The 27,807-nt window shown below is 40.6% G+C and overlaps 1 protein-coding gene across 1 annotated transcript in view; it reads right to left on the bottom strand.

The window, feature by feature from the left end:
- LOC134674200 (uncharacterized) overlaps nucleotides 1-27,807 on the bottom strand; it is an 80,991-nt gene that overhangs the window by 9,238 nt on the left and 43,946 nt on the right. The window contains exons 13-28 of the mRNA XM_063532259.1: nucleotides 25,811-25,969; nucleotides 23,769-23,947; nucleotides 22,573-22,665; nucleotides 15,136-15,264; nucleotides 13,827-13,932; nucleotides 10,189-10,351; nucleotides 9,226-9,434; nucleotides 9,088-9,195; nucleotides 8,812-8,919; nucleotides 8,536-8,643; nucleotides 7,946-8,204; nucleotides 6,871-7,052; nucleotides 5,299-5,375; nucleotides 4,454-4,661; nucleotides 3,542-3,882; nucleotides 2,164-2,281 (exon numbers count right to left, since the gene is read on the bottom strand). Of these exons, the coding sequence (XP_063388329.1) occupies nucleotides 2,164-2,281; nucleotides 3,542-3,882; nucleotides 4,454-4,661; nucleotides 5,299-5,375; nucleotides 6,871-7,052; nucleotides 7,946-8,204; nucleotides 8,536-8,643; nucleotides 8,812-8,919; nucleotides 9,088-9,195; nucleotides 9,226-9,434; nucleotides 10,189-10,351; nucleotides 13,827-13,932; nucleotides 15,136-15,264; nucleotides 22,573-22,665; nucleotides 23,769-23,947; nucleotides 25,811-25,969 (2,547 nt within the window). The remainder of the gene's footprint in view (nucleotides 1-2,163; nucleotides 2,282-3,541; nucleotides 3,883-4,453; nucleotides 4,662-5,298; nucleotides 5,376-6,870; nucleotides 7,053-7,945; nucleotides 8,205-8,535; nucleotides 8,644-8,811; nucleotides 8,920-9,087; nucleotides 9,196-9,225; nucleotides 9,435-10,188; nucleotides 10,352-13,826; nucleotides 13,933-15,135; nucleotides 15,265-22,572; nucleotides 22,666-23,768; nucleotides 23,948-25,810; nucleotides 25,970-27,807) is intronic.

Here is a 27,807-nt window from a genome sequence, read left to right as displayed (position 1 = left end):
ATTTCATGACACGGCAGCCGTGCTATGCGCTATATGTCATCATATTCTATAGCTATGCGCTATAGAATATGATGACACTCCTCCCGTGTCATACGCCACACGTAAAAAACATTGATGACACGGCAGGCGTGTCATCAGCCCCGAATCGGTAAAGGAGTTTTATGCGAACGGATAAAATGCGAAAGGGACGATTTTAGAATGACTCACGCTAGACTAGACCGATGCCGGGTCGGAGCTGCCGGCGCTTCGTTTTCTATGGAAAGCACGAAATAACGTCGGACGCCTGGGCTCGGGCACGGCCCGGCCTAGCGTGAGTCATCCTTTATTAAAAACATCTAAAGGGTGAGTACTATTAAATTGTCGCAATTTGAATAAAATTTTATACAATAAAATAATATACAATAAAATTCAAAAATGTTTATTATTGGTAAGTTTATGATAAAATAGGCGAGCTAAAACCGTTTTATTGTTTGTCTAGAGCACGACGTGAGAATTCTCGGACTTTACTCTTGACCCGACTCATAGAATTTTGCACGGAATCATTTGTGATAAGTTTAGTACATTTAATCCACTTCCTTTTGAAATCGGGCAATGATGTGGCCGGTTGGCATGTTTTCCGCAATTTTGTTTTTATATTTGCCCAGTATTTTTCTATCGGCCGTAATTCTGGGCAATTTGGCGGATTTAATCCCTTTGGTACAACATCGACAGAATTCAAATTATACCAATCCATAGCTCTAGATGAATAATGGCAACTTGCCAAATCCGGCCAAAATAATGTCGAACAATTGTGCTTTTTAATAAGTGGCAACAACCTTTTCTTTAGGCATTCGGATATATAAATATCTGTGTTAATTGTGCCAGTGGTTACAAAAGGCGAACTTCTCATACCGCACTGGCATATCGCTTGCCACACGAGGAACTTTTTGGCAAATTTCTCGACTGGAATCACTTTTTCTGATTCAGGCAGACCCGAGACGTTGCGGGAAGAAAAGTATTGATTGCCTGGTATTGAATTGAAATCAGCCTTTACATACGTTTCGTCATCAATGATTAAGCAACCTGCTGTATTTTGAACAAACAAGGCGTACAATAATCTAGAACGTCGAACTGCTCGATTATACTGATCAACCGTTCTTTTCGGAGCTTTTTGTTTTTTGTATGTAACAATACCGCAGTTTTATTTTTATTTTTTGTACATTGCTTTGGCTTGTTCCAACTTTTTTGGACACATCTCGGGACGAAATAGCCGGATTCTGATCAAACAGCTTACACACCTTTGATTCCAACTTTTTGTTCCGTTTTCTTGTCGGATGACCCTCTCGCTGCTTTCTTTCAGTAGTTTTACCTCGTTTTAGCTTTTTTATGGTCCTTTGCACTGTTCTCCGAGTTGTATTGCACGATTTTGCAAGTTCCAAAGTAGATATATAGGGATTCATAGTAAATTTTTGCAAAATTAAATCGCGCACGCTTTTTTCTTTTGACGACATCTTGAAAGACAAATACAAGTGAATGTTTTTTTTTAAGAATAAAAGATGCCAATACATTCTAATTTTGATATATATAATAAGTTTTACCAAAAAGGTTGAGAGTCTAGAAAAAAAACGGAATATGTTAGCGACAATTTAATAGTACTCACCCTTTACAACACAACACCCATGCATCGTTTTAATCAAGCTAATGCCCCATTAAACAAGTTAATTTTATGAATATACACTCGGCGTCAAAAAAATTACACATCTTAACTTTTTTCTTTCAAGCGGTTTTAAACCTTATATTATATAAGGCAAGATAAGACCATGGGGCCTTATTTGAAAGGTTATGAAACCCTCTATTGGAAAATGTCGTAAAATGGACGATCTATCCCATACAAAAAGAAAATTTTCAGGATAAACGAATCAACGTGTATTTAAGTTAAAATTGCAAAGAATAAAAACACTACAAAATCAACAGATACCGAAAAGATCAACTTAAAACTAAACTTAAAACCTAGTGCTGCCTCCTCTTGCCCTCCGAGTAGCTTCCATGTGATCAGTCATGACTGTCATGAGTGCCACGATGTTGCCGAATGCCACGAAAGTTATTCCACACCTCAATAATGGCGTTTTGAAGCCTGTCGAGAGTGGCAGGAGCAGGATCAGTACGTACTTTATTCATACTAACCTGATTGAGGTCATAAACCTTCAGCTCTCGTTTACATAGCACCACGCAGCGGTACTCGTCGATGGGCACCAGGTTTATTGGCTGGGTGACACCGGTGATCTTTCGAACTAGTTTACATCTGTAAAGAACTATTACTTTAGCAAGTATGTGTTGGCATTAGTTACATGGCATGGTTTTAAAAAAACCGGGCAAGTGCGAGTCGGACTCGCGCACGAAGGGTTCCGTACCATAAAGCAAAAAAAAAAAACGAAAAAAATGCAAAAAGAAAACGGTCACCCATCCAAGTACTGACCACGCCCGACGTTGCTTAACTTTGGTCAAAAAACACGTTTGCTGTATGGGAGCCCCACTTAAATCTTTATTTTATTCTGTTTTTAGTATTTGTTGTTATAGCGGCAACAGAAATACATCATCTGTGAAAATTTCAACTGTCTAGCTATCACGGTTCGTGAGATACAGCCTGGTGACAGACAGACGGACGGACGGACGGACGGACGGACAGCGAAGTCTTAGTAATAGGGTCCTGTTTTACCCTTTGGGTACGGAACCCTAAAAAGAACGCCTCTAGCGCAGTACTGCCAACATTTAGATAATGTGTTTAAGGAACCTCTACACGATACAATTTATACCTGCACAAAATGCTAAAACGTCGTACAAATTTGTTTTGTATAAGTGATCATCATGAATGACAAATTACTATGAAAATTACATTTATAATAACACCACCTCACTTTGGTCTATTCAAATCGGTGCAAAGTTAGATTAGACGTACTACACGAGAATCCATTATATTCACAGGATCACAGGGGACAACAGAGGGCTTACCGCGAACCACGTTCGACGTGTTGCCTCTCAGTCGCCCTTGTAAATTTGTACGTATGTGTGATAGGGAGACAACGCATCGAAAGTGGTTCGCGGTTAGGCCCTCAGCTCGCGAAGGATTTATTTCGACTTTACCTACCTATTAATATTTCATACTCTACTTAAATAGTAGCCGAGTAAATATACTAAATATCGAGTGCAACCTTTGTTAAAGTAAAATAAGTTTTTAGCAAAAATTTAATTTTTGGTATAAGCTTTTATCGCTGACTGTACTTTTCTTACGACAGACAACAACTAATACTCATCGAGACAATTCTAAAAACCCCTATACAATTAGGTTGCGTTGTTTCATCACAGAGTTCCTATGGCCACCACCTGTCTCCATCATCAGATCAGCTCGATGGTACCATAATATTGCATTGTCATCCGATTTATACATGCATGCAAAATTTCAGTTCAATCGGAAACCGGGAAGTGGATCAAATTTAACTTGCAAGTTTTCATTACAGACAGACAACGGTCAGGTGAAACTAAATAAAAGCTTGTAAAAACTTACAGCGCGACATCCCAAACGCATATCTCCTCCCGTTCCGTCGACACTGTCGCCACAAACTTCCCTCTTGTGTCGAACCTCACAATCAAATCGTACGTCTTACTATCAAACCCAGCGACCATAGTCAAATCTCTCTTCTCCTTCGTCTCTACGATCTTCCAGAATTCCTCATTGGCAGGGAAGAAGGTAGGTATGGGCGGCTCCCAGATTTCTTCGACCCATGTGTGGACTATTTTGGTTTTGATCTCTGTGCCCTCCCGTTGGCGTTTCTCCATGGTGGTTCGGAGGAGACCGTAGAATTGTCTATGATCGTAATCTAGGGCGTAGGAATGGTGCTCGAAAACCTGAAATAATGTTTGGATTTTAGTTATTATTGAAGGGACATTTACTAGCCCAGAATTACTGGCGGGATCGAGCTTCAGGCTCCATGCTTGCCTTGCCAATCATATTTTTACATTAATATGACTGAATTAAACAATTATATCAGTTCTTGTCACATTATAATACAATACAGTACAGAGTTAGTCCCTAGATCTTATTTTAAATTACATGTGGTAGGTCCTTAATTGATTGGTTAAATTTACTTTGAATTGAATTGCGGATAAAATCAGTTTCCCTAATATATCACAAGGGTAACAATCTAACAATATCAAAAATACCTAGAGTTAGACCAAGAAAAGTCTGCAGAGATTTTGATAGCCCACGCAGTGCAAGTGCAAGTTATTTAATACGTCATAATTTCATAGAAGTTTGACGTTTAAAATAACACTTGCACTGCGTGGGAAATCAAAATCGCTGCAGAATATTCTTGGTCTAACTCTAAGTATGTTTCATAGTTTTAGCAGGCCTCTACCCTAGGCTAGGCTCCTTTTGCCAATTAGGCTTGATCTGACGACTAAGTGGCATGCCACTTACCTCTTTAAGTATCTCAATGTGTTCAGGCAGGGGGTCTAAGTGCACTAGAGCGATGTCTTCCAGAAAATGCCCGCAGTCGGTGGCCGCGAGCTTGTCGTGAACCCAGCTGAGTTCGGTGAAATATGGTCTCGTGGCGAATGATTCTGGGTCGTTCTTGGATAAGTGGTAGTGTTGGAACGGTAGCTCGTCCAGTTTCCGGGTGTTGTAGCTGAAAAAAAAAAATTAGAGTCGGGATAGTGTATCGTTTTAGAGTGATGGAAAACCTTACCTAAATGAATTCAGTTAATGGGTCTTAGGTCTTACACAGAAATAGGGTATAATTTTATTAGCCTTTTCTGTACCTGAATTTTGAGATTAAAAATTTGAATTAAATCATCATCATCGCGTTATCCTGGGATTTTTAGCCACGGCTCATGGGTGCCTGGGGTCCGCTTGGCAACTAAGCGCCTGCATCTGATCTTCCAACCCAGAGGGGAAACTAGGCCCTAGTAGGATTAGGTCGGTTTCCTCTCGATATTTTCCTTCCCCGAAAAATTTGAATTAAATGTTATTCGTAATATTTTATTGAAATAATGACGGTGTTTCTATAAAATTTAATGAAGTCACTCAATTTCTTTGATCAATTGGACAAATATATTGGATGACTACCGTTCTAAGAAGGGGTTTTAAAAAAGTTGGTAATGTACAGTCAGCAGCAGAAGTTGCTAAGCGGGCGAGGTGTTCAAAATTACCTTGACACGCTCTTATTCTCTTAACAGTAAAGTCGTGTCAAGATCATTTTGAACACCTCGCCCGCTTAGCAACTTCTGCTGCTGACTGTACTTATGCAACAAATTTGGTATTACCATTCGTCTGAGAATTTGTTTTCTTGCGATATAAGCCGGCCGGCCATCTTTGGGTCGTTTTCCGTGTACCAGACGCCCTGCAACACAACAATTTAGTGAGGCAAAGCGTTTGAATGTTATACAGGGTGATTTCGGGGTCGTGGAGCAAGAGAGCCAGACATCATACAGATGATACAGAATCCAAAGATGAGCCTAATGATGTTGTTAATTATTGTTTATCATCAATAATGATGATTATTTTCCAGATGACAAGTAGGAAAAAACATTTTTGCATACAATTTGGTGACCCTACTCAATGTGACGTCTTGTCGCTTTCCATACAGCGTATGTCAAAAGTCACAGGGTGACCATAATAACTTAGTATAACATTAATTTTACTTGAAAAATAAGAATAATTAAAGTAATTATCTTTTAATAAAATACTACCATATGATAATGTTGATCATTTACAGAGTCAGAAAAAGTGGTTCTGGATCACGACCCAGAAATCACCCTGTATTATAAGACATAACTAAGGTCAAAGTTGAGAAGACCGGCATGTAAAACGTTGGAGGGAAGATCGCCATAGGGCAAAAATTCACATAGGGCTTGTGCACAAATCACGCGAGGCTCGATACGGGGGTGGGGGTGACGAAAAATCACAACAGATCACGTTGGGGGAGAGAGGGGAGACTTTTTATTTGTATTAATTTATAAATCTTCATTCCGCACTTCGAAATAGCGAGTCTATTTTACGAAATTTTGGAGCGCTTGGCCTTGACCAATCGGATGGAAAAAAAATACACGTGAGGTTATGTGGGGGAGGAGGTAGCCAAAAACCTCACCAAATATCACCAAGGGGGACGGGGGGTCAAAAAGTAGCCGAAAACATCTCGCGTGATTTGTGCACAACCCCTTATTTGTAGCTCACAGAACCGGATAGAGTGGAGAAATCGGTGGAGGCCTTTGCCCAGCAATGAGACACGACTGTTCTCAAATAACCTAACCTTGAGCCTCCTCCAAACTCGTGCGCGAATCGCGGCGCGAAGCCGCGAACGTGAGTGTGGCGTCGATTTTCGCAGACAGCGAAATCGACTCCACACTCGCGTTCGCGGCTTCGCCCGCGATTCACGCGCATAGTCTGGAGGGGGCTCAAGGTTAGGTTATTTGAGACGCGCATAGTCTGGAGGGGGCTTAAAAGTAATAACTTGTAGAAAGTGTGTCGACACAATGATCTGCGCAAACCCGGAGTATTTAGGGCACGTGACAAGCGGCCATTTGACGGCTTAATCTGGCAATAGGTATTTACGGAAAATCCAATACAACACGCTTGACTGAACTATCATCATCATCATCATCGTCATCATCATCATCATCATTATCATTATTTCAGCTAGAGGACGTCCACTGCTGGACATAAGCCGGGGAGGCCACAATGACCGGTCTTGCGCCACCTGCATCCAGCGGACTCCCGCGACCTTTACCAGGCCGTCAGTCCACCTTGTGGGGGGTCTACCCACGCTGTGCCTTCCGGTACGTGGCCGTGACTGAACTATATCTCAGAAATAAGATGAGATGGTATTATGTACACACCTCGTAATAGTCCACCAGAGTCTTCCGCACTTGGTCCTCGCAGTCCTGCAGGTAGCGGTCGCGCGCGGCGCCGGCGAGCGCGGCGTCGCGCCACCGCGCCGCGCCGCGCGCGTCCCAGCGCAGCCAGGGCGACAGCAGCGCTGCCAGCTGCGGCCAGAATAGCGACGCGGGCGCCCAAGGTACTGTGAAATAGTCGATATTATTTTAGGGTTGATTGCGCCAAACTGTTCGTATCGTTAAGAGGGCGTAGAGAAGGGTAAATTTTCAGATTCTGTCAAATTACCCCATTTCACACACAAACGCAGCTCAACCACACTACCTCAATTTACTGGGACAGGTCAGTGACCCCTAATGTTTTTTTAAAGGTGCTGTTTCGAGTTTAGTATTAACTACTTACCTCCTTTGAGGAATTCAAACTGTCAAAGCTTTCCTTTGTGAGAAGACAGAGAAATTTTGCTCGACGCAGTCTTAAAGAGTTCTCTAAATTACTACGTATAGAAAGTTTCATAGTAAAGCGCCGGGGCGCGCCGGCTGACATTGATCAGTCTGTCAAATGTGATTGGTGCAACTGGCCCTTAGAGATGCCCCGAACAGTGAATTTGCCCGAATACCGAATATTCGGCATGACATGCGAACATTTTGAGTCACAATTATTATGAAAACTGTTCGCCAACAAAGCACAATTAGAGAATATCAAATCAGACCCATGATAAAAATAAAATATATTGTAATCAACAAATGCTCAAAAACGTGGTTTCGTATATAACTACTTTCCAAGAATACATTTTAAATATTAAATATACCTAGTTTTTGGTTATTTTTGTGTAAGTTTTTATTTTAAGTAGTTGCAACAGATATTCTGTATTCGGCCGAATAGTAGGCAACATTCGACCGAATACCGAATATTGGACAAAGTGGCCGAATAGGCCGTATACCGAATAGTTTCTGAATATTCGTGGCATCTCTAGTCGATATTATAATAATAGGTATTATAACTTAACATGAACGGTCTGTAGCAAGCTATTGTGGTTAAGTTGAAGATTTAGTGAAAGAAGTAAGTAAAAGAGTTACTCACAGTATGTCTCTTCACTTCTAAACAGCTCATCATGAGCCAACATGTCCAATATCTCTGTATCATCCAACCCCCTCCTCGCGGCCGTCAGCAGCGCCAGACACGTCTTAACCCGTTCAGCGCCCAGCGCCGCCTCCGTGGTGATCAGGATCTGCGTCAGTTGGCCCTCCAGGTCCTCGCAGATCACCAGTTCTGGTGCTGTTTCTGGCTCCGATTGCTCGGTGAAGGTTTCCGCTGATAGGGAGATTTGCCAGGCTAGGATCTGTTGGAGAAAGGAGTTAAGTAACAACAATTTATCGCAGAGAAGAAGAATTTACCTTAGCGTAAAACGGTATGGTCCACTTCTGAACAGCCTTCACCGCCGCATCGGGCGGTGAAGCCGCTCCCATCTTGCTGTACGCAGTTACACACAGCAGGTAACAACCCTAGATTGCACGGATCATTGGAATATGTACCTTAGCGTAAAGCGGTATGGTCCACTTCTGAACAGCCTTCACCGCCGCATCGGGCGGTGAAGCCGCTCCCATCTTGCTGTACGCAGTTACACACAGCAGGTAACAACCCTAGATTGCACGGATCATTGGAATATGTACCTTAGCGTAAAGCGGTATGGTGCACTTCTGCACAGCCTTCACCGCCGCATCGGGCGGTGAAGCCGCTCCCATCTTGCTGTACGCAGTTACACACAGCAGGTAACAACCCTAGATTGCACGGATCATTGGAATATGTACCTTAGCGTAAAACGGTATGGTGCACTTCTGAACAGCCTTCACCGCCGCATCGGGCGGTGAAGCCGCTCCCATCTTGCTGTACGCAGTTACACACAGCAGGTAACAACCCTAGATTGCACGGATCATTGGAATATATACCTTAGCGTAAAGCGGTATGGTGCACTTCTGCACAGCCTTCACCGCCGCATCGGGCGGTGAAGCCGCTCCCATCTTGCTGTACGCAGTTACACACAGCAGGTAACAACCCTAGATTGCACGGATCATTGGAATATGTACCTTAGCGTAAAGCGGTATGGTGCACTTCTGCACAGCCTTCACCGCCGCATCGGGCGGTGAAGCCGCTCCCATCTTGCTGTACGCAGTTACACACAGCAGGTAACAACCCTAGATTGCACGGATCATTGGAATATGTACCTTAGCGTAAAACGGTATGGTGCACTTCTGAACAGCCTTCACCGCCGCATCGGGCGGTGAAGCCGCTCCCATCTTGCTGTACGCAGTTACACACAGCAGGTAACAACCCTAGATTGCACGGATCATTTGAATATATACCTTAGCGTAAAGCGGTATGGTGCACTTCTGCACAGCCTTCACCGCCGCGTCGGGCGGTGAAGCCGCACCCGTCTTGCTGTAGGCGGCCGCGCACGCCGCGAGCACGGCGCGCGCCTCGTCGGCGCCGACCGGCGGCGCGCGGACTACTTTAGGCCCGTCCTCGGAGGATAACACCGCCATTATTGCCGAGCTTGAGGGCTCGTCGGTTTCTGAAAAAAAAAAGTAAATTAGTGAACCTTAAATGGTGTCGTTTTCTGAGAAGGCCTCAGTGAATCTGTAATTTAAAAAGAAGCAACTGTCTACAAGTTGGCGATTTCGGATGGGTTTATGTGAAGAATTTTCAATCATTCCGTGACTACCTAAGTACCATTTCGGAAATTAATAATAAGATGGACACATCTGTATGTCTATTCTTCGCTAAAGGGGAGTCTGGCTTGTCACATAACCACTGGCCGATGTATTTTCATATGTGTGGGTAGATGAATAAAGATTTAGTGTTATTTTTTCCTCCGTCACAATACATATTTTATATGGCGCAGTCTGTAGGATCCGAACCTACGCTCCTATAGGCAATCTGAATTCGAATTGAACTTTTGATTCATCATCATCATCATCATCTCAGCCTATATACGTCCCACTGCTGGGCACAGGCCTCCTCTCGAGCGCGAGAGGGCTTGGGCTATAGTCCCCATGCTAGCCCAATGCGGATTGGGGACTTCACATACACCTTTGAATTTCTTCGCAGACGTATGCAGGTTTCCTCACGATGTTTTCCTTCACCGAAAAGCGACTGGTAAATATCAAATGATATTTCGTACATAAGTTCCGAAAAACTCATTGGTACGAGCCGGGGTTTGAACCCGCGACCTCCAGATTGCAAGTCGCACGCTCTTACCGCTAGGCCACCAGCGCTCTTTTGATTGATTTTTTTATTTTAATAGATTGAAAATCCATTTGAATTACCTTCAGTGACTGTAACGATCATTTTAACGTTGCCTGGCAACCGTGAAGGCAGCCAGCGCGCGCCTCGCAGCGCGTCCGCGCCGACGACCAGCAGTAACGCCGGTCGGGCGCGCCCCAGTGCGCCGAGAAGTTTTGGTAACGCCGCTGACAGTGATGCTACGTCCTGTACACACATTTACAGTGTGTGTCTGACCATGGGGCTTTAAATCCAGGGCTCGTTTCTACTCGCTAAACTGAGCTACTTTTACTATGGCACCAACCCCGAAATCCCAAATTTTTTTTTTAATTTTTCATACAATTTGGGTGATCAGATCTCGACATTTTCTATGGAAAAGCCAAAAAAAATCCCGATTTCAGGGTTGGTCCCATAGTAAAAGTAGCTCAGTTTAGCGAGTAAAATCAAGCCCTGGATTTAAAGCCCCATGGTCAGACACACCATTATAACCTCGTGCCGCCCAAGAAAAAAAACGCAAGATAAGCTAAACGCCCAGTGTGCAATATATGAGCCATAATATTTTGAAGTCGTAACTGCCCACGCACTTAAAACATTTTTTTTTACACAAAACTCGAGCAGGATTTTTTTTATTTTTTTCTGGGTATAAGTGAATAAAAATGAATACAGTAAACTGAATTCCACCTTCGTATCTTATGTTCATTTAAATGCACATTGGGTTTTTGATTGACGTTATAAAGTAATAAAATATTTTTTTAAATCAACTTTTAGGCACGTAATTGCGATAACGTAGCCTCTGACTATTATTATTCTGCTTAAATAGTTACATAATAAGCCACGTAAGTCAAAAATAATTAGAAAAAAATTTTTTTAGTATTGGGCTACTTTTTTATGTATGTTAACATTCATATTTGACATCGAAATGCTTTATAACAAGGGCTGAAAAATAGTTAATAAACTTCCTTAACATACAACTTAATATCCTTCTTAATTATATATAAGTTATTGTATGTTTGCTGTGTTTCAGTATCACTGCCTTCGAAACTTTATTTTTCACTAAGACTGTAAATATCTGGTTCATCACCAGAAGGTTAGTATCCAGGATCACAAATTTTATTGTGTGATTGCAAAAAGTCTTCCAGCTCGTATTCAACAAGTAAATCATCATGCAGACCTAAAATAAACTATCAAAAAAGAACCTTCAGTTGTAGGTTATATTATGTATTTTTATAACAGTAGTGCCCAATGTGCAATATGATGAACATAATCTTACGATTAAGAAAAAAAAAATGTTTATTTGTGCCTTTGTAAAAAAATAACAATATATTTCAATAAAACAAACATTTAGGATAATTTTTATGTCACTCTCTAAACGATAAAAGCCATGATTCATTTAACCCTTATCTTGGCATCGTAACACCCGTGATACATGGAACTTAAAAAAATCTAGCAGATTCACTGTAGTACCTAACAAAATAATTCTGCCCTCAATAAATCGAGGTACCCTCCTTACTTATAGAAAAAAATAATGGACACAAGTGTCATTGTAAATTAGTTAGTAATAATCAACATGGCGCCACGGAAACAACAGATTTCGGTTCGCACTGGATGTTTTGCATTTATTTCTTAGATTTGTATATATTTTTCCATAATCTACATTTTGATGCATTTACTATCTGTTAGTGCATAAATATTTACAATGCTTTCGAATTTAAAAACATTTAATACACAGAACCTGACATAAAACTGTTATGTATTATATTTGATACATTGCCAAGAACTCAGAAATGTACATATCGAAAGGATTGTATTACATTTAATACATTGCCAAGTTGTCGTCAAAATATTTTTACAGGTTTTTATTATTTTTTTATATTTGTGGGGTTACAAAACATGTTTCAAGTATTTAATATTAGTTGTCGTATTATTTAGTCATTGAACTTTGATTTTTTTAAGTACTAGATGTTATTTAACTGTATATTCGTACGCTGTAGCATAATTGCTACGCCGTAGCCCGTAGCATGGAAAAATCTGTGCATGGCAAAAATGCCCAAAAAATGAAAAAAAAATATTTTTTTGACTTTTAAATTATTTGTTTACTTTTCATATTTTACTCAACTTTTTGCTGACGGATTTTTTGAAACTTTACGGGATCAAATTTTCCGCCCATGTGATCAGGTATTCGTAGATATAATTTATTTTTACAGGTGTAATAGTTATCTGATGCTTTGGATTGCGTTTAATTAGCAATAAATGATAATTTCTGTTGCATTACATGTTTTATTTTTATTAAAATCCGCATTTTTCTTCTAAAAAGTAGGTAACTATTTTGTCGACGGATTGGCACTGTATCAAATATGATACATATGATTTTCCGAAATTGGAAAATCCTGGATTTTTTTCCTTATTTTTTAATAGTCTAGTATGCTCAATAGGTGACGAAAAACTAAAAAAATGTTTATATTTAAGATATTTTGAGCCTTGCCAAGATAAGGGTTAATAAATTAAGATTATATACCCATGTGTCGCGCATGTTTGAATAATTGCGGAAGTACAACACTTGTCTATGAATATCTGTCAAACCTCAGCTGTCAAAATGATCGCCACTGAACCGACCATTCACGACCTCTAGGTAAATTCGAATTATGCGCGAAAATTTAAAACTTACATCTGATAAACTTTTATGTACAGCGTATTGTACACTGGGCGTTTAGCTCTGAATTTAATTTCTAAAGTCTGGGCAGTTATGCTGAGTGTCACTTTGTACAATGTATTGCACATTGGGCGGCACGAGGATAATCATACTTAAAGGCTAGTTGCACCAAGCACAATCGATGGACTATTTTTTAGCGTCACTTGGAAGAATACAATGGAAAAGCCACATTTTATCTTTCAGTACACATTTTTAGCAATGTGCAAGTTACAGAACTTTAAGGCCCGCTCCACACCAATCTGTGAAATCGACTCCACACTCGCGTTCGCGGCTTCGCGCCGAGATTCGCGCACGAGTGTGGAAGGGGCTTAAGAACAGTCTCAAAATTTCGTGGCGTATTCTTTGTTAAGTGTTGTTTTATTCTCTTGTTATGCCTCGAATAAACGCTCTCTAGTCTCTCTCTATTCTTTAAAATACCCGGAAATTTTCATGAGAAAATTCTCATGAATTTTTTCACTTAGAAAGTTCCCGTTCAGATTAGGCATTATTACTCGATATAACACTTTTAACTCTCGCGTTTTTAAATTATATCGCGGTAGACCCGTTTGTGTCATTAAATATTATTACTCGATGTCCTTTTGACGACTATTTCATTTAATATTACGTTACTCATTGGTGTCTAAGGTCCACTAGCACCATCCCACTATCTCAGGGCTAACCGGTTAAACCGTTAACCCAGTGTCAAATTGTACTGGTAACCATGGTAACACCATGTTTAACCGGTTAACCCCGGGATAGTGAATGGTGAAAGTAGTGTCGTAGAAATCGAAACTAACTGTAAGTGCCACTTGCACCATCTCTAACCCGGGGTTAACCGGTTAAACAGTTAACCCAGTGTCAAATTGTACTGGTAACCATGGTAACTCCATGTTTAACCGGTTAACCCCGGCTTAGTGAATGGTGCAAGTAGTGTCATAGAAAATTTTGGCAATATACGTGCAGAAAAAAATACCTAGAACATTTAATGCTTACATTCCTGCCGCGATATGGCGTCCCAGCGTGCAGGACGTGACACTGGTCCACGATGGATTTGAGCAGCTGATGCGAGCTACTCGACTGCGGGGTCAGCCCCACGAATCTATAACAAACAAACTTGGCTTATTCAATGGTCTATTGATGCTGGTTATCGTTTTTATGGCTCCTCTACACGATGGCCCAGCAACGGCCACTGCAAGGGACGCAGCCATGCGGTAGAATGAGATAGCAATATCACTTGCTCCCTCTAACGAATAAATACTTCCCTTGGAGTGGCCGGCGCTGGGCCTTCTTTCCATCCTGTTACCCAGCCCAGCCCCTGCCAGCAGTGGAAGGCCGTGGAAGAAAAAGATTCGAGCCCTACCCCTGGGGATAGGGCTGTAGGGCTCGAATCTGTTTCTTCCACTCGGCCCTGGGCAGCTTGGGTAGCCTCCTCCCACCCTATCCCCAATACAGCCGGCTCGAACAGTCTATAGCACGCAAGTGCGGGATTGGGACTAAGTTATTTCCCGTCCCTTATTCAGAGGACTACATTTAACTCAAAGGTTAACTGGAAGAGATAAGTTCGCCTTTGTACTTCTTACTAATTGTATGTTATTTTTAATATGTCTTTTTGTATACTGATGCGCTCCACTCACTATCAGTATAATGTCATTATTTTGACATTTCTTCAAAAATATTAAAGATGTTTAATAACTTCATTATCGTCCATCATTCTTTCTGTCATTTCTGATTCCATCATTCTAACCAATTCACTGTCAGTATAATGTCATTTCTAGTATCATTACTTTGACATAACTCCAATACTGACGGAAATTATTAAAATAAACTTCATTACTTGCCGTCATTCCTTCCCTCCCTACACTATCACTAAAAACGTCATTCCGTCAAAGTAATGTCAGTATCCATGATAGTGTCGGGGCCGTAAAAGAGTTTACTACTACTACTACTACATTTCAAAATATAAAACAATTCAAGGAATTTACTTTCTTGCCAAATTTCACCTAAAGCGGTTCAGTCAGTTCAATCTCAACAGCAATGAAAAGGCGACAAAGAGGCAGACAGAATTTTTAACTTACACATTTATCATAGTTATAAGTACTGTTCTAATGGGATTTATAGTCCTAAAGCTGATTATTTTTGACGGGTATTCTTAGTACTTGGCTTGGCACCGACTTCAAACATATCAGTTGGTAACGCATAGACTTAAAAAAGGATAATATTTTATTTCATCCTTTTTGAAGTCGGTTTTCTTTTTTTGTGAAAAGTTTTTATTTGGTCTTGAATTACGTTTTGCATTACATACCTGATAATAACAGCGAGGTCCTCTTGCCAAGTAGGTGCCAGTGTCGCCGCTCGGGCGACTAAAGTGGCCTTCCCGCAGCCAGCGCCCCCTATCAATGCCAGTGGGACTTGACTGTCGCCGGTCACGTATCTGGAACAACAATACTGGTTAAAGGCCTGTGCACACCGACTGCGTGTGCGTAACGTGTACGTGCGCGTGCCGCGTTGTAGTATACAGGTCCTTATGAGAGACGACACACTGCTTGCGTGACGTGTGCGTGTGCGGCTCCTACATCTTAGCGCACGCACACGTGCACGTCACGCACACGCAAGCCAGTGTGTACAGGCCTTAAAAGGCTGTCTAGCTATCAATCATTCTAAAAATCAAGTATTAAATGCAGCCTCATGGCTGTACTTCGGTTCTGTTAAAAATTATTACATTTTCAAGACCATTCTTGACAATCTTGACAGATTCTTAATATATTTCTCAATTTATATATATTTTTTATTAAAAAGTGTTTAAATTAACGTCAATTTGAAGGCCATTGGCTATTGCAGTCTGTAAAACTTAATTCGTCAGTAAATAAGAAGAAAAAACTATACTCATAACTTTTTCGGGTGCTAGTACCTACTAGCGTAAGACAAAGTATGATTATTGATTATATCTGTCTATATTTGAAATGAGACAGTCCCAGGCTAAACTATAATACCCTTTAAAAGAGAAGGTTAAAGGAGGGCAGAAGTGGCTATATATCATAGAGAAAGTTAAAACACAATACCTTATACCACAGAATAAATAAAATAGTACTAGGTACAGAAGACTCACTCTCTAACAAAACGCGTCTGTTGCGATCGACACAGATATGGCCGCTAGGTGGCGACAGCGCCACGCGTGGCTTATGGCTAGCCAACATAATTGACCTGGCAACACTGGCCGGGACCAAACGTCAAATTAGGTCTGCGTATTTAAATAAGTAATTATAATTATTATAATGGAATAATTAACAAGCTATGGTGATAAATAGAACCTTCACGTCGCAATTATAGTGCTGTATCATTATCTAAAGTGTTACATTAACATAAGAAGAAATATATTGACGACAAAAAACATGGAAACTGTCAACGATGTAACGTTCCAGATTTAAAAATTACACCGTTTTTGCCTGTATTTCACCGAAGATTTTACAGATGAGTATTGTTTTCATAATTTATAAGCCTAGTTTTTAGTTTATTTGTCCACGATTTCTAATTGTCATACTTTTTTTTTTGCTACCTTCATACGATTTGAGGAGAACTTTGTTTAAAACATAACAGGATTTTAACATACCTAAATATCTTAATTCATTCTTAAATCACCTCAAGAACCATTAAATCATACCCTGCGGTAAGCAGTTAACTTATAAAACAGCAAATTATAAAGTTTTTTGTATAAAATCTAAGAAGCTTATCACTTACAAATCAAGTCATTTGTAGTTTACATTTTTTTTTAAATCACTATATTCTGTTAGAAGCATTGAATTTCATTCATCTATTTTGCTCAGATATCATACACTACCAATATGTTTACAGCTCAAACTACTAAGATGACTACACGCAGGGATGTCCTGGTTGCTAAAATGCAGCAATTACAGAAAGAACTGAAAACAGCCGATGAATTGAACAAGAGACTCCTTCAAGAACAGGAAGAGAGTGCAGAGCAATTTGAGCAAGTTGTTAGAATAAACACAACCCTCAAGTCTCAGCTCGCTAACCAGGATGTTGAGTTCGAAGACATGCAGGGGCAGCGGGATGAACTTCAAGCTGCCGTTGATCAGTTCAAGAATTGTCAGGAGATACATGAGCAGGCATTACAACGCATCCAGGACTTAGAACAGCAGCTGGAGGAGTCGGAATCAAAACACAGTTGCAAGTATTGCTCCGGCCACTCCGGACTGCGAGACAATAATTTAAGTATTTTTGCTGAAATTAATAGCTTTGATGTAGATTCAGTCGATGATAGCATAGGGTTCTCCCCAACGGTAGAAACAGTAGATTTAAAAAGTTCTGTGCACATTGAAGGCAGTAGTGATATTAGAGTCGCACTGAAAGGATCCAAAAAAATAAAAAAATATTTAAAACTCAGTAGATTCATAAAGAAATCTAAACTTTTGCTAAAACGCCATAATTCAATATTCAAAACGATACAATCCAAATGTAACAGTGTCGCCTTAAGCGATGAACTTCTAAACTGCCAATACCAACTAGACCGGACAGTAGAAGAATTGAATCATCGCTCCGATGAACTAGAAAAATTAGAATTAAAGTTGAAAAACTTAAATAATAGAGACGAACTGTCAAGTAAAGCGTTACAGGAATACATAGCCTTTATGAATAATGTTCTAGAACCGGGGAGCGGCTACACTCTGCGTATGGACTCGCCGCGGCCCCCGCCCCGCCCCGCCGCGCCGGACTCGCCCGCGCTGCGCGCCGCCCTGGCCGCGCCGGGCTCGCCCGCGCTGCGCGCCCTGTTCGCGTCGCGCGCCGCCCGCGCGCCCGAGCTGCGCGGCGACTCCGCGCCCGCCCCTCGCGTCGCGGATCCGGCGCCCCCGCCGCCATCGTCACCGCCGAGCCGAGCCGAGCAGGTTCCATCGGGGCCGGGCCGAGCCGAGCCGACTCCGTCGCTGCCGTGCCTCGTCGAGCCGGCCCCTTCACCGCCGAGCCTTGTCAAGCTGGCTCTGTCGCTGCTGACCTACGTCGAGCCTGCGCCATCCCCGCCGAGCCCTGTCTCGCCAGCTCCATCGCCGCCAGGCCTCCCCTCGCCGGCACCAGCGCCGCCCCGCCTCGGGTCCGGGGCGGCCCCGCCGCGGCCGCAGCGCCGCCCGCGCGCCGCCGGCCGCCGCACGCTGCTGTACTCGGACGAGGTGGGCGCCGGCCTGGGCGTGTTGCTGGCGCAGCGCTTGTCGCAGGGCGTCGTCAACCACTGTCACCCGGGCGCCTCTGTCGATCGTTTAATCGAATCTATTTCTGCGGGCGAGTTTGACCGCGACTCGACGCTTGTAGTTTTATTAGGGAATAGTTTAGACTGTACTAAGCGAGATATCTTAAAATTATCCGCTACGCTGTCGGCGATTGACCGGGGAGAGGTTGCTAAAATAGTTATCTGTGCGCTCCCTTATAGAATGTCGAGCAAGGTCAATAAGAGGGTATTTCATTACAATTCTTTATTGTATAACCTTTCCTTGTACAGTAGTACGATTTCGTATTTTGATACGAATAAATTTATAGAAGATTTTGTTATGCCCCATAAGAGGACCTACCTACCGAGAAGATGTCTTGTAGAGTGTGCTAACCTGTTAGCATATAATATTGAAGACCCCGTCGTGGCTAGCACGGCGTCTAATAGCCTTAAGTCGCGTAGTATTTTACGCCTTGGTAGCGTAGGGTTTGAGATGGAGCCGCCTGGTGATTTGAATTTAAACTAATCGCTACGACAACGTGTGCACCAGCCGGCTCCGTTCATATTGATCACTGTGATGCTAGTATGTTTGGTAAAACCAATTTTTTGAACTTAGTTCATCAAAATATCCAAGGATTTACCTGTAAGGAACACGAAATTGATTTGTTTATACAGTACTCGAATATTGACATTCTCTGTATAACTGAGCACTGGCTTAAAGGTCATGAATTTATGTTTAATTTCAATAATCATAGTATAGTAAGTTCATTTTTTAGGAGATCTTGCAATCGCGGCGGGTCATTGATAATGGTAAAACATAATTTAAAAAGTAAGGAGCGTAAAGACATTGTTGACATGTCTGTGGAACGCCTTATAGAACTTTCTTGTGTTGAATTGGAACAATTTATAATTATATGCGTGTACAGGCCCCCATCGGCAGACTATAACTTATTCGAATCGGTCATAGATGAAGTACTTAGTAGTGTTTTTGGAAGTCATAAAAATATAATTGTATGTGGTGATTTCAATATTAATTTGCTAGAAAATTCGCCATTATGTGGAAGGTTACTAAATACTTTTAAATCCTTCAATTTAGTCAATTTATTTTGTGAACCCACTCGAGTCACAGCAACCAGTGCTACATGTATAGATAACATCTTTAGTAATAATGACGCGATTAGTAAATCTGTTATTAACAACCTAAGTTCTGACCACTGTGGACTAAAAGCTTCTTTCAGCGGGAAAACTGAAGAAATTCCTCAAGACACTTTGTGCAGGCCGATTTCCGAAAGTCGCCTAGGTTTATTCAATCGTAATATTACTAAACAATTATGTTGTCTTTCATGTACCCAGGAAAACCCTGACTGTTTGAGTTCCGAGTTGTTTAATTGTATTAAAAAGGAATTTGATGCCTGTTTCATTCAGAAAAAGGTGCAAGGCAAGGCTAAGACTAAATTTAGCGACTGGGCTACACCGGATATTCACGAGAAAAGACGCCGGCTCTACGACTTATATGATTTAAAGGCAATTGATAAAAGACCGGAATTTCTGGAGTACGTCAAAAATTATTCTAAATCTTTTAAAATGTTGTGTGTCGCCGCTAAAGCCGATTATTTGTCGAAAAAGATCCTAAATTCCAGCGATAAAGTCAAAACTGTATGGCAAGTTATCAGTAATGAAACTGGAAAACGTAAACTGAAGGATCCGCACTACAACCTACGAATTGCTGACACTTTAGTAAGTTCCGACCGTGAAGTGGCAGATCATTTTGAGCGGTTTTTCTCGAATATCCCGGTAGAAACAACAAGATCCCTTAATTCATCGCCAGACGTCGCTGAAGAAATTTTGAAGACAAATGTGGCAGAATGTACAGAAATCTTCAAATTTTCGTATGTCTCATCGAATATAGTTCTTAAGACTTTTAGGTCTTTAAATTTAAAGAAAACAGAAGATCTTTGGGGCCTGTCTGTCAAAGTATTAGATTCCATCATTGAGTCAATTACACCATACTTAGCTGAGATTTTCAACAGATGCATTGATGCTGGAATTTTTCCAGATATTATGAAACATAGCAAAATTATCCCTCTGTTTAAATCAGGAACGAGAACAGATCCCACGAACTTTAGACCGATTTCAATACTACCGGCATTAAGCAAAGTGTTCGAGAAACTTATTCTGAATCAACTATTGTCACATTTCAACAGAAACAAACTGCTTGATAGCAATCAATTTGGTTTCACCAAAGGTCGATCGACTACTGACGCCGGTGCGGTACTTCTAAAACACATCTTTGATGCTTGGGAAAAAGCTCAAGATGCTGTTGGAATTTTCTGTGATCTGTCAAAGGCATTTGATTGCGTTGATCACGAAAATTTAAAGAGAAAATTAAGCCGCTATGGTATAAAAGCTAGTGCCCTAGACCTGGTCTCATCGTACCTTTCGTATAGAACTCAGCGAGTAGTTATTAATGGAACTCAATCGGCGGGGTCCCCGGTAGCCCTCGGAGTGCCTCAAGGTTCAATTCTTGGTCCCTTCCTGTTTTTGGTATACATTAATGACTTACCAAAAGTTGTGCAAGATAGACATGATATAGTGTTATTTGCAGATGACACTTCCCTTATATTTAAAGTGGACAGAAAGGAAAATAGCTTCGAGAGCATTAATGACGCGCTATCTACCATTGTAAACTGGTTTACGGCAAACAATTTGCTTTTGAACGCCAAGAAAACCAAATGCATCAAGTTTACGCTACCTAACGTCAAGCAGGTAAATAACAGCAAGATTAAAATAAAAGGTGATACGCTGGAATTTGAGGACCGAACTGTTTTCCTGGGAGTCACTCTAGACTCCAAACTGCAATGGCATGCACATATAGGCACTCTAGCCGGAAAACTTAGTTCAGCAGCCTATGCAGTGAGGAGAATCAAACAGCTGACAAACGTAGAGACGGCCAGGCTGGTATACTTTAGTTACTTCCATAGTGTTATGTCTTATGGAATTCTGTTGTGGGGAAAAGCGGCAGATATTCAGACAATATTTGTGCTGCAAAAACGAGCTGTACGTTCCATCTATGGACTGGGCGCTCGAGTATCCCTAAGAGAGAAATTCAAAGAAGTTAACGTTCTTACCGTTGCATCTCAATACATACTAGAGAATATTATGTATGTTCGGAAAAACATCCACGAATTCAAGGTTAACAGTGATATCCATAACTATAACACTAGAAACAAACATAAACTTGCTGTGCCCGCCCACCGCCTCCGTAAGGTTAGTACGTCTTTCGTCGGGAACTGTACACGTTTTTATAACAAAGTCCCCACTGATGTAGCGAATTTACCACTTCACAAATTTAAGTCGCACATTAAGCAGTCCTTGTTACGTAAGGCGTACTACACTGTAAATGATTTTATAAACGATAGAGATGCTTTTAAGCCGGTAGCTTGATTTCATTAGTATAATAAGAATTAAATAAATATTGTTTTTTTTTTTTTACATTGTGAATTAAATATGCTAGTGTCCAGTAGAATTGACACATGAGACAATGATGTTCTCGCTTGATTATATTGTTTAATTTAATTTTAGTTTTGGACACTTGGAGACCTTATACATCTCTAAGTACATATTTATTTATTTGATTATTATTTTTGATTGTACATACTTACCTATATTTTTAATGTTTCTGACACTTAGAGACCTTTACATCTCTAAGTCAACTTAGGCTAGTAATTATGTGAAGCTATATTACTGTCTTTTTATGTAACATATGAGCACAAAATGCCGTGTCTTACAGCTACATGTTATTACTATTTTAATATTAATATAGGCCGGTAGCTTGAACATGTCATGCTCGCTTAAAAGTCTTTGCTTACGGTGGCGTTGTTGATCGGGTCGCCACTTTCCCGAATGAAGGTTGAGGGAGGCGATGGCTGAGATACGCGTCATACTCGTGAACGGGTGCTGTTTGTGGAGACTGGTCTGTTAAGCTAACACGAGCTATTATACTTAGTAACTTTTATTAATTAATTACAGTGAGACGCCTCATTCTGTTCTCGTATGTTTCTTTTCTTTTAATGAATGTATTAATTATACAGGATATTGACTCTTGGAGACCCTATACATCTCTAAGGATAACTTGATAAACTATATAATCTTATAGTTCTGACACCTAGAGACATTTACACCTCTAAATATTATAGATTTTTTTTGTGTGTGTTTTTTTATCTGTATTTTGTATGTAATTCGACATTAAGAGACCATATACATCTCTTAGTAATTGTAATACGTTAGATTGAATTGTTAGTTTTATTTTATAAAATTGTTGATGTTATTATTTTTGCTTTTATGTAAATTCAATTTTGACGTGTAAAAGTGCCCTTGTGGCCTATTTGCTGAATAAATGTTGATGTTTGATGTTTGATGTTTGATTGGCGTGGAACGAATGTACTTTTAGCTACCTGTAGCAAAGCGACGAAATCGCGGAGTGAGCCACGCCTGCTTATACCTTTTTACGGCAGCAATACTCACGTCTTAAGTTCATTAAGGGTGATCTCCCGGTTGGAGGTACTTTGAGCCGACTTTTGGCAGAATGTGAGGTGTTCGCTCAACTCGTCGAACAAGCTGGAAGAAAAAATCTCTCGATCAAAATCTTAAGACAATCTTAGTATTAAACAAGATAGATCGTTAGTAGGTCTTGAAGCAGTATGTTAGGTACTTAATATTTTCTTAGTTTTTGACAAAAAATTCATTTTCTATACGAGTTTTATCGCTGACCGTACTTACGAGTTACGAGTCATACTTCTTTTATCCTAAAGCCTAAACGTAATGAATGAGTTTTCTTTTGGTTATAGTTCTATAATCTATGCTCAGTTTCGGTCTCCATCATCAGACCAGCTTGGCGAATTTTTCATTGTAAAATTTTTATACTTGACTGTCGTTGGTGCATGGATATTTTGCCATTATTGTACAATGTACAATTGCATTGTGTACAAAGATGTACATTTTCTGCAGCTATGCATGTGCACTTTGATCTGACCCAAAACAACATCTCCGTGCAAACGATGCATCTGTATTTTGTCCAAAAAGTAGAGCGTCATCTTGCACACGCATCGCAATTCGCACTCAACCTAGCTGTAATTATTAATAAGATCAACATTTTGTATTCATTGTAATTTCTAACCTTGCAGTAAAAACTCGCTTCTTATATTTGACATCTTTTCGTTGGTGTTTCGGCACCTCTCCTTACATTTGACATAATTTGACATTCCTTAACAATTCATTGGCATTCGGTATTGACATTCACTTTACACATTGAACAATTTATATATGATTGATTGTGAGTAATGATCTCCCATTCCATTCGATAGCTACCTTATTCCTACCCAAAGGCTGGTGGTACCTAGTCCTACTGTGGGTGGTACTTGTACTGAGTCTAATACCTGCCAAAGAATTTAGAATAGAATAGAATCCTTTATTGCGAACCATGGTACCTACATAATAAAGTTGTTATAATAAAACATTTTAGAACACATGGCACCCTGGTAGGGCATTGCAAATTAATGTTGTCTAGTTATTTATAGAACATTTTTTTAAAACTAAATAGTGTTACATAACTGCAACAATATATAACACTGTTACATAAGATAAAAGTCCTAAATGATTACAAATTACAACTTTATCTTAGCTTATTTCTTGTATTAAGTAAGTCCTAAGTTAAAATTTACCTTGTAGGTATTCCATTACAGCCAGCAGGCGCCTCGCTCTCGCTTATAAGCGTGTCGAGCAACGCGTCGAGTCGCTCGCCTAGGGCTGAACGGACGCCCTCAGTGTATTCGTCCTCACCGCCGGGGGCGGAGCGCCCGCGGACCGACGCTCTGATTATGTTGCGCTCGCTTAGATGAAGCTGCAAACAGAATTCTGGTCAAATCACAGGTTTTAATAACAAAATGCGAGTAGGCTGTATCTGGGACGCAATGGTTTACATGAAACATCAAACATCAAACATCAAACATCAACATTTATTCAGCAAATAGGCCACAAGGGCACTTTTACACGTCAAAATTGAATTTACATAAAAGCAAAAATAATAACATCAACAATTTTATAAAATAAAACTAACAATTCAATCTAACGTATTACAATTACTAAGAGATGTATATGGTCTCTTAATGTCGAATTACATACAAAATACAGATAAAAAAACACACACAAAAAAAAATCTATAATATTTAGAGGTGTAAATGTCTCTAGGTGTCAGAACTATAAGATTATATAGTTTATCAAGTTATCCTTAGAGATGTATAGGGTCTCCAAGAGTCAATATCCTGTATAATTAATACATTCATTAAAAGAAAAGAAACATACGAGAACAGAATGAGGCGTCTCACTGTAATTAATTAATAAAAGTTACTAAGTATAATAGCTCGTGTTAGCTTAACAGACCAGTCTCCACAAACAGCACCCGTTCACGAGTATGACGCGTATCTCAGCCATCGCCTCCCTCAACCTTCATTCGGGAAAGTGGCGACCCGATCAACAACGCCACCGTAAGCAAAGACTTTTAAGCGAGCATGACATGTTCAAGCTACCGGCCTATATTAATATTAAAATAGTAATAACATGTAGCTGTAAGACACGGCATTTTGTGCTCATATGTTACATAAAAAGACAGTAATATAGCTTCACATAATTACTAGCCTAAGTTGACTTAGAGATGTAAAGGTCTCTAAGTGTCAGAAACATTAAAAATATAGGTAAGTATGTACAATCAAAAATAATAATCAAATAAATAAATATGTACTTAGAGATGTATAAGGTCTCCAAGTGTCCAAAACTAAAATTAAATTAAACAATATAATCAAGCGAGAACATCATTGTCTCATGTGTCAATTCTACTGGACACTAGCATATTTAATTCACAATGTAAAAAAAAAAAAAACAATATTTATTTAATTCTTAAACGTGTAGTGAACAGTCATTGCGGAAGCTGAAGGTCGTGCTCCGCGTAGTGTCGAATACCAGAAGAGTCCGAGAGAGGCGCGTCTTTAATGTTTAAACACAGAAAGAACAAGTTCAGTCCGCGCAGGATTGTAGGACCAAAGTCCCGGAACGACTGAGAGGTGCGCGTTTCTCGCAAATCCTCCAAGTTTCGTAATTGCGGAGGCCGAAGGCCGAGTTCCGCGTAGGGTCGAAGACCGTCTGAGAAAAACGCACCTTCACGCGAGTCCTAAGGCCGCGTTTTGGCAGAATAGAGCACAAACACAGGTCGAAGGCAAGGCTACAAGCGCGTAAGCTCTAGGTCGGTCATTATTACAGTATGCTTTCTTCAAATCCTTTTAAAGAATTTGCAATCGGCGTGTAAACTCGGTGGTGTTGCCATATACATATATTAGTATGTGTTGGGTGGGTGAACAAATTAATAAAACAGTCGTAAAGCAGTGTTCGATTCTTGTTCCCTGCGTATATTAATGTATTTTCGTAAATAAATGTATTTTCTTTCTTTCTTTCATACTAAACATGGCGCAGTCGGTAGGATATTGTCTCTTACCCGTTTATTACTTGCTCCTTCGTAGTCATACCACAGAATAAACAATAGCACTTACTAAGTACAGGAGACTCACTCTCTAACGAAACGCGTCTGTCACGATCAGGACAGATATGGCCGCTAGGTGGCGACAGACCCACCAAAATTGGTGTGGAACGGATGTACTTTTAGCTACCTGTTGCAAAGCGACGAAATCGCGGAGTGAGCCACGCCTGGTCATACCTTCAAGTCCTTCTGCAGATTGTGCAGTCGTCTCGTGAGCTCCTGGTGGTGCGCGGCGTCGGGCGCGTCGGGCTCGGCGGCGGCGGCGGCGCCCGCGCGGCACACCCACACGCAGCGCCGCGCCGCCTCCACGCTCATCAGGACCGTGTGCTGGACTTCCTGCCATTATTGAACAAGTTGATATCGGAGCGAAAATGGCACTTGAAAATGTCTAATGCTGTTTAGACGACAACCGTTTCATAACTTGAATATTTAGTCGCTTAACGCGCGACGAGGCGGGCGACGCGATGAGTGCACGAGTTGCAGCCGCCGCGAGCACACGAGGCTGAGGAAGGACACTTGATGTGCCCCTCCCCCGCAAAAAACGGCAGACTATTTTGTACCGAAAATTTTAGACATGGCGTCTCCGTTGTTAATTACTCCGAGCCGAAACATGTCGCCAATAGCGACTAAAAATTCAAGTGAGTGAAACCGTTGTCGTTTAAAAAGTTTAAAATATGTCTCTCGAAAGTTTAATATGGAATGTCTAATGCATTCTAAAACGAGATGATATTTTTTTCTGCAATCGTGAGATACGTGTGACTTATAATTAATATAATTATGACATACCATGCATCTAAGGTGGAGATAAATATGTCGATGAATCGAAGCTGCTTTGATAGGGAAATTCTATTAATAGTTATGAGGTATTTATGAAGAGAGGAGATATCATGCGATTTCTGTATCTCTTCTGTATTAGCTAGGTATTTACTCCTATTACCAAAGATGCCTGTGCGATACGAACAAACATTGTTGAGTACCTTAGCTACTGAGCGATATCTCTACCTACTTGTATATGGTACCTTCTAATTGTTAATGGTACCAGTTCTAGGTACTACTGTTATAAGGTATGGGCCACACGCCTCTTAAGGTTAAAGTCCGAACCAACACTTTGAAGGTCTTGGACAACATCTCGTGTCTCTACTGTGATGATGATGATGATGATCCTTCCGGCCGATTTCGACCAAGGCGACCACTTCGACTCCTAGTTAGCTCGACCCTCGTGCGCCCGAATATGGCGGACGTCTCTACTGTGTATGGTACCAACTATGAAGTTATTTTTTACTAGCTGTTGCCCGCGACTTCGTCCGCGTGGAATCTTATCTTCAACATTTTACATCTTTAGTACCTATAATTTTCATATCCAAGCAATGTTGAAATTAAGTACTTTTCTTTTTTAGCAAGTTGTATGAAGTTTTAAGTCAAGTGGATTTTGATGTTGGTTGCTGAAATTACTTTTCTTGTATTCTCATAATAGGTACCTACACAGGCCCTTATACAAAGATTCAAGTTCCGCATTCCGCACTCACAAAATATCTGATCTCCATACAAACTTTCAACCCCTTTGTCACCACCTTGGGGGATGATTTTCAAAAATGCTTGAATTAGTTTTCATGTTTTTTAATTTATTACCTTTTTTTCCAAAAAGTTAAAATTCCTAGCTTTAAAGTAAATTTACACCCCAAGACGAATTTTCATCCCCTTTTTAGCCCCCTTAGGGATTGAATTTCCAAAAACGTTGCAATAACTTTTTTTGTAATCGGCTATTATGTCTTTCTAAGAAGTTTCAAAGCATTTGTAATGGATTCAAACTTTGAACCACATTTTAACCCTGTTAGGGGATGAATTTTACAAATCGCTGAAATCACTTTTACTGTCTTCTAATAATATCCCCAAATACAAAGATTCAAATCCCGCGCTCGAAAAAATGCATGATATCCATACAAACTTTCAACCCCGGTTTCACCACCATAGGGATGAATTTTCAAAAACGCTGAAATTAGTTTTCTTGTATTTTATTATAATACCTTTTTACAAAGTTTCAAGTTCCTAGCTTCAAATAAAATTTGCACCTGAAGACGAACTTTCATCCCCTTTTTAACCCCTTTAGGGGTTGAATTTCCAAGAACGTTGCAATTACTTTTTTTTGTAATCGGCTATTATGCCTTTCTAAGAAG

Source organism: Cydia fagiglandana, chromosome 19 (genome assembly GCF_963556715.1).
Source record: "Cydia fagiglandana chromosome 19, ilCydFagi1.1, whole genome shotgun sequence".
In the NCBI taxonomy this organism is placed as follows: domain Eukaryota; kingdom Metazoa; phylum Arthropoda; class Insecta; order Lepidoptera; family Tortricidae; genus Cydia; species Cydia fagiglandana.
This window is presented reverse-complemented; position numbering and strand designations above follow the sequence as displayed.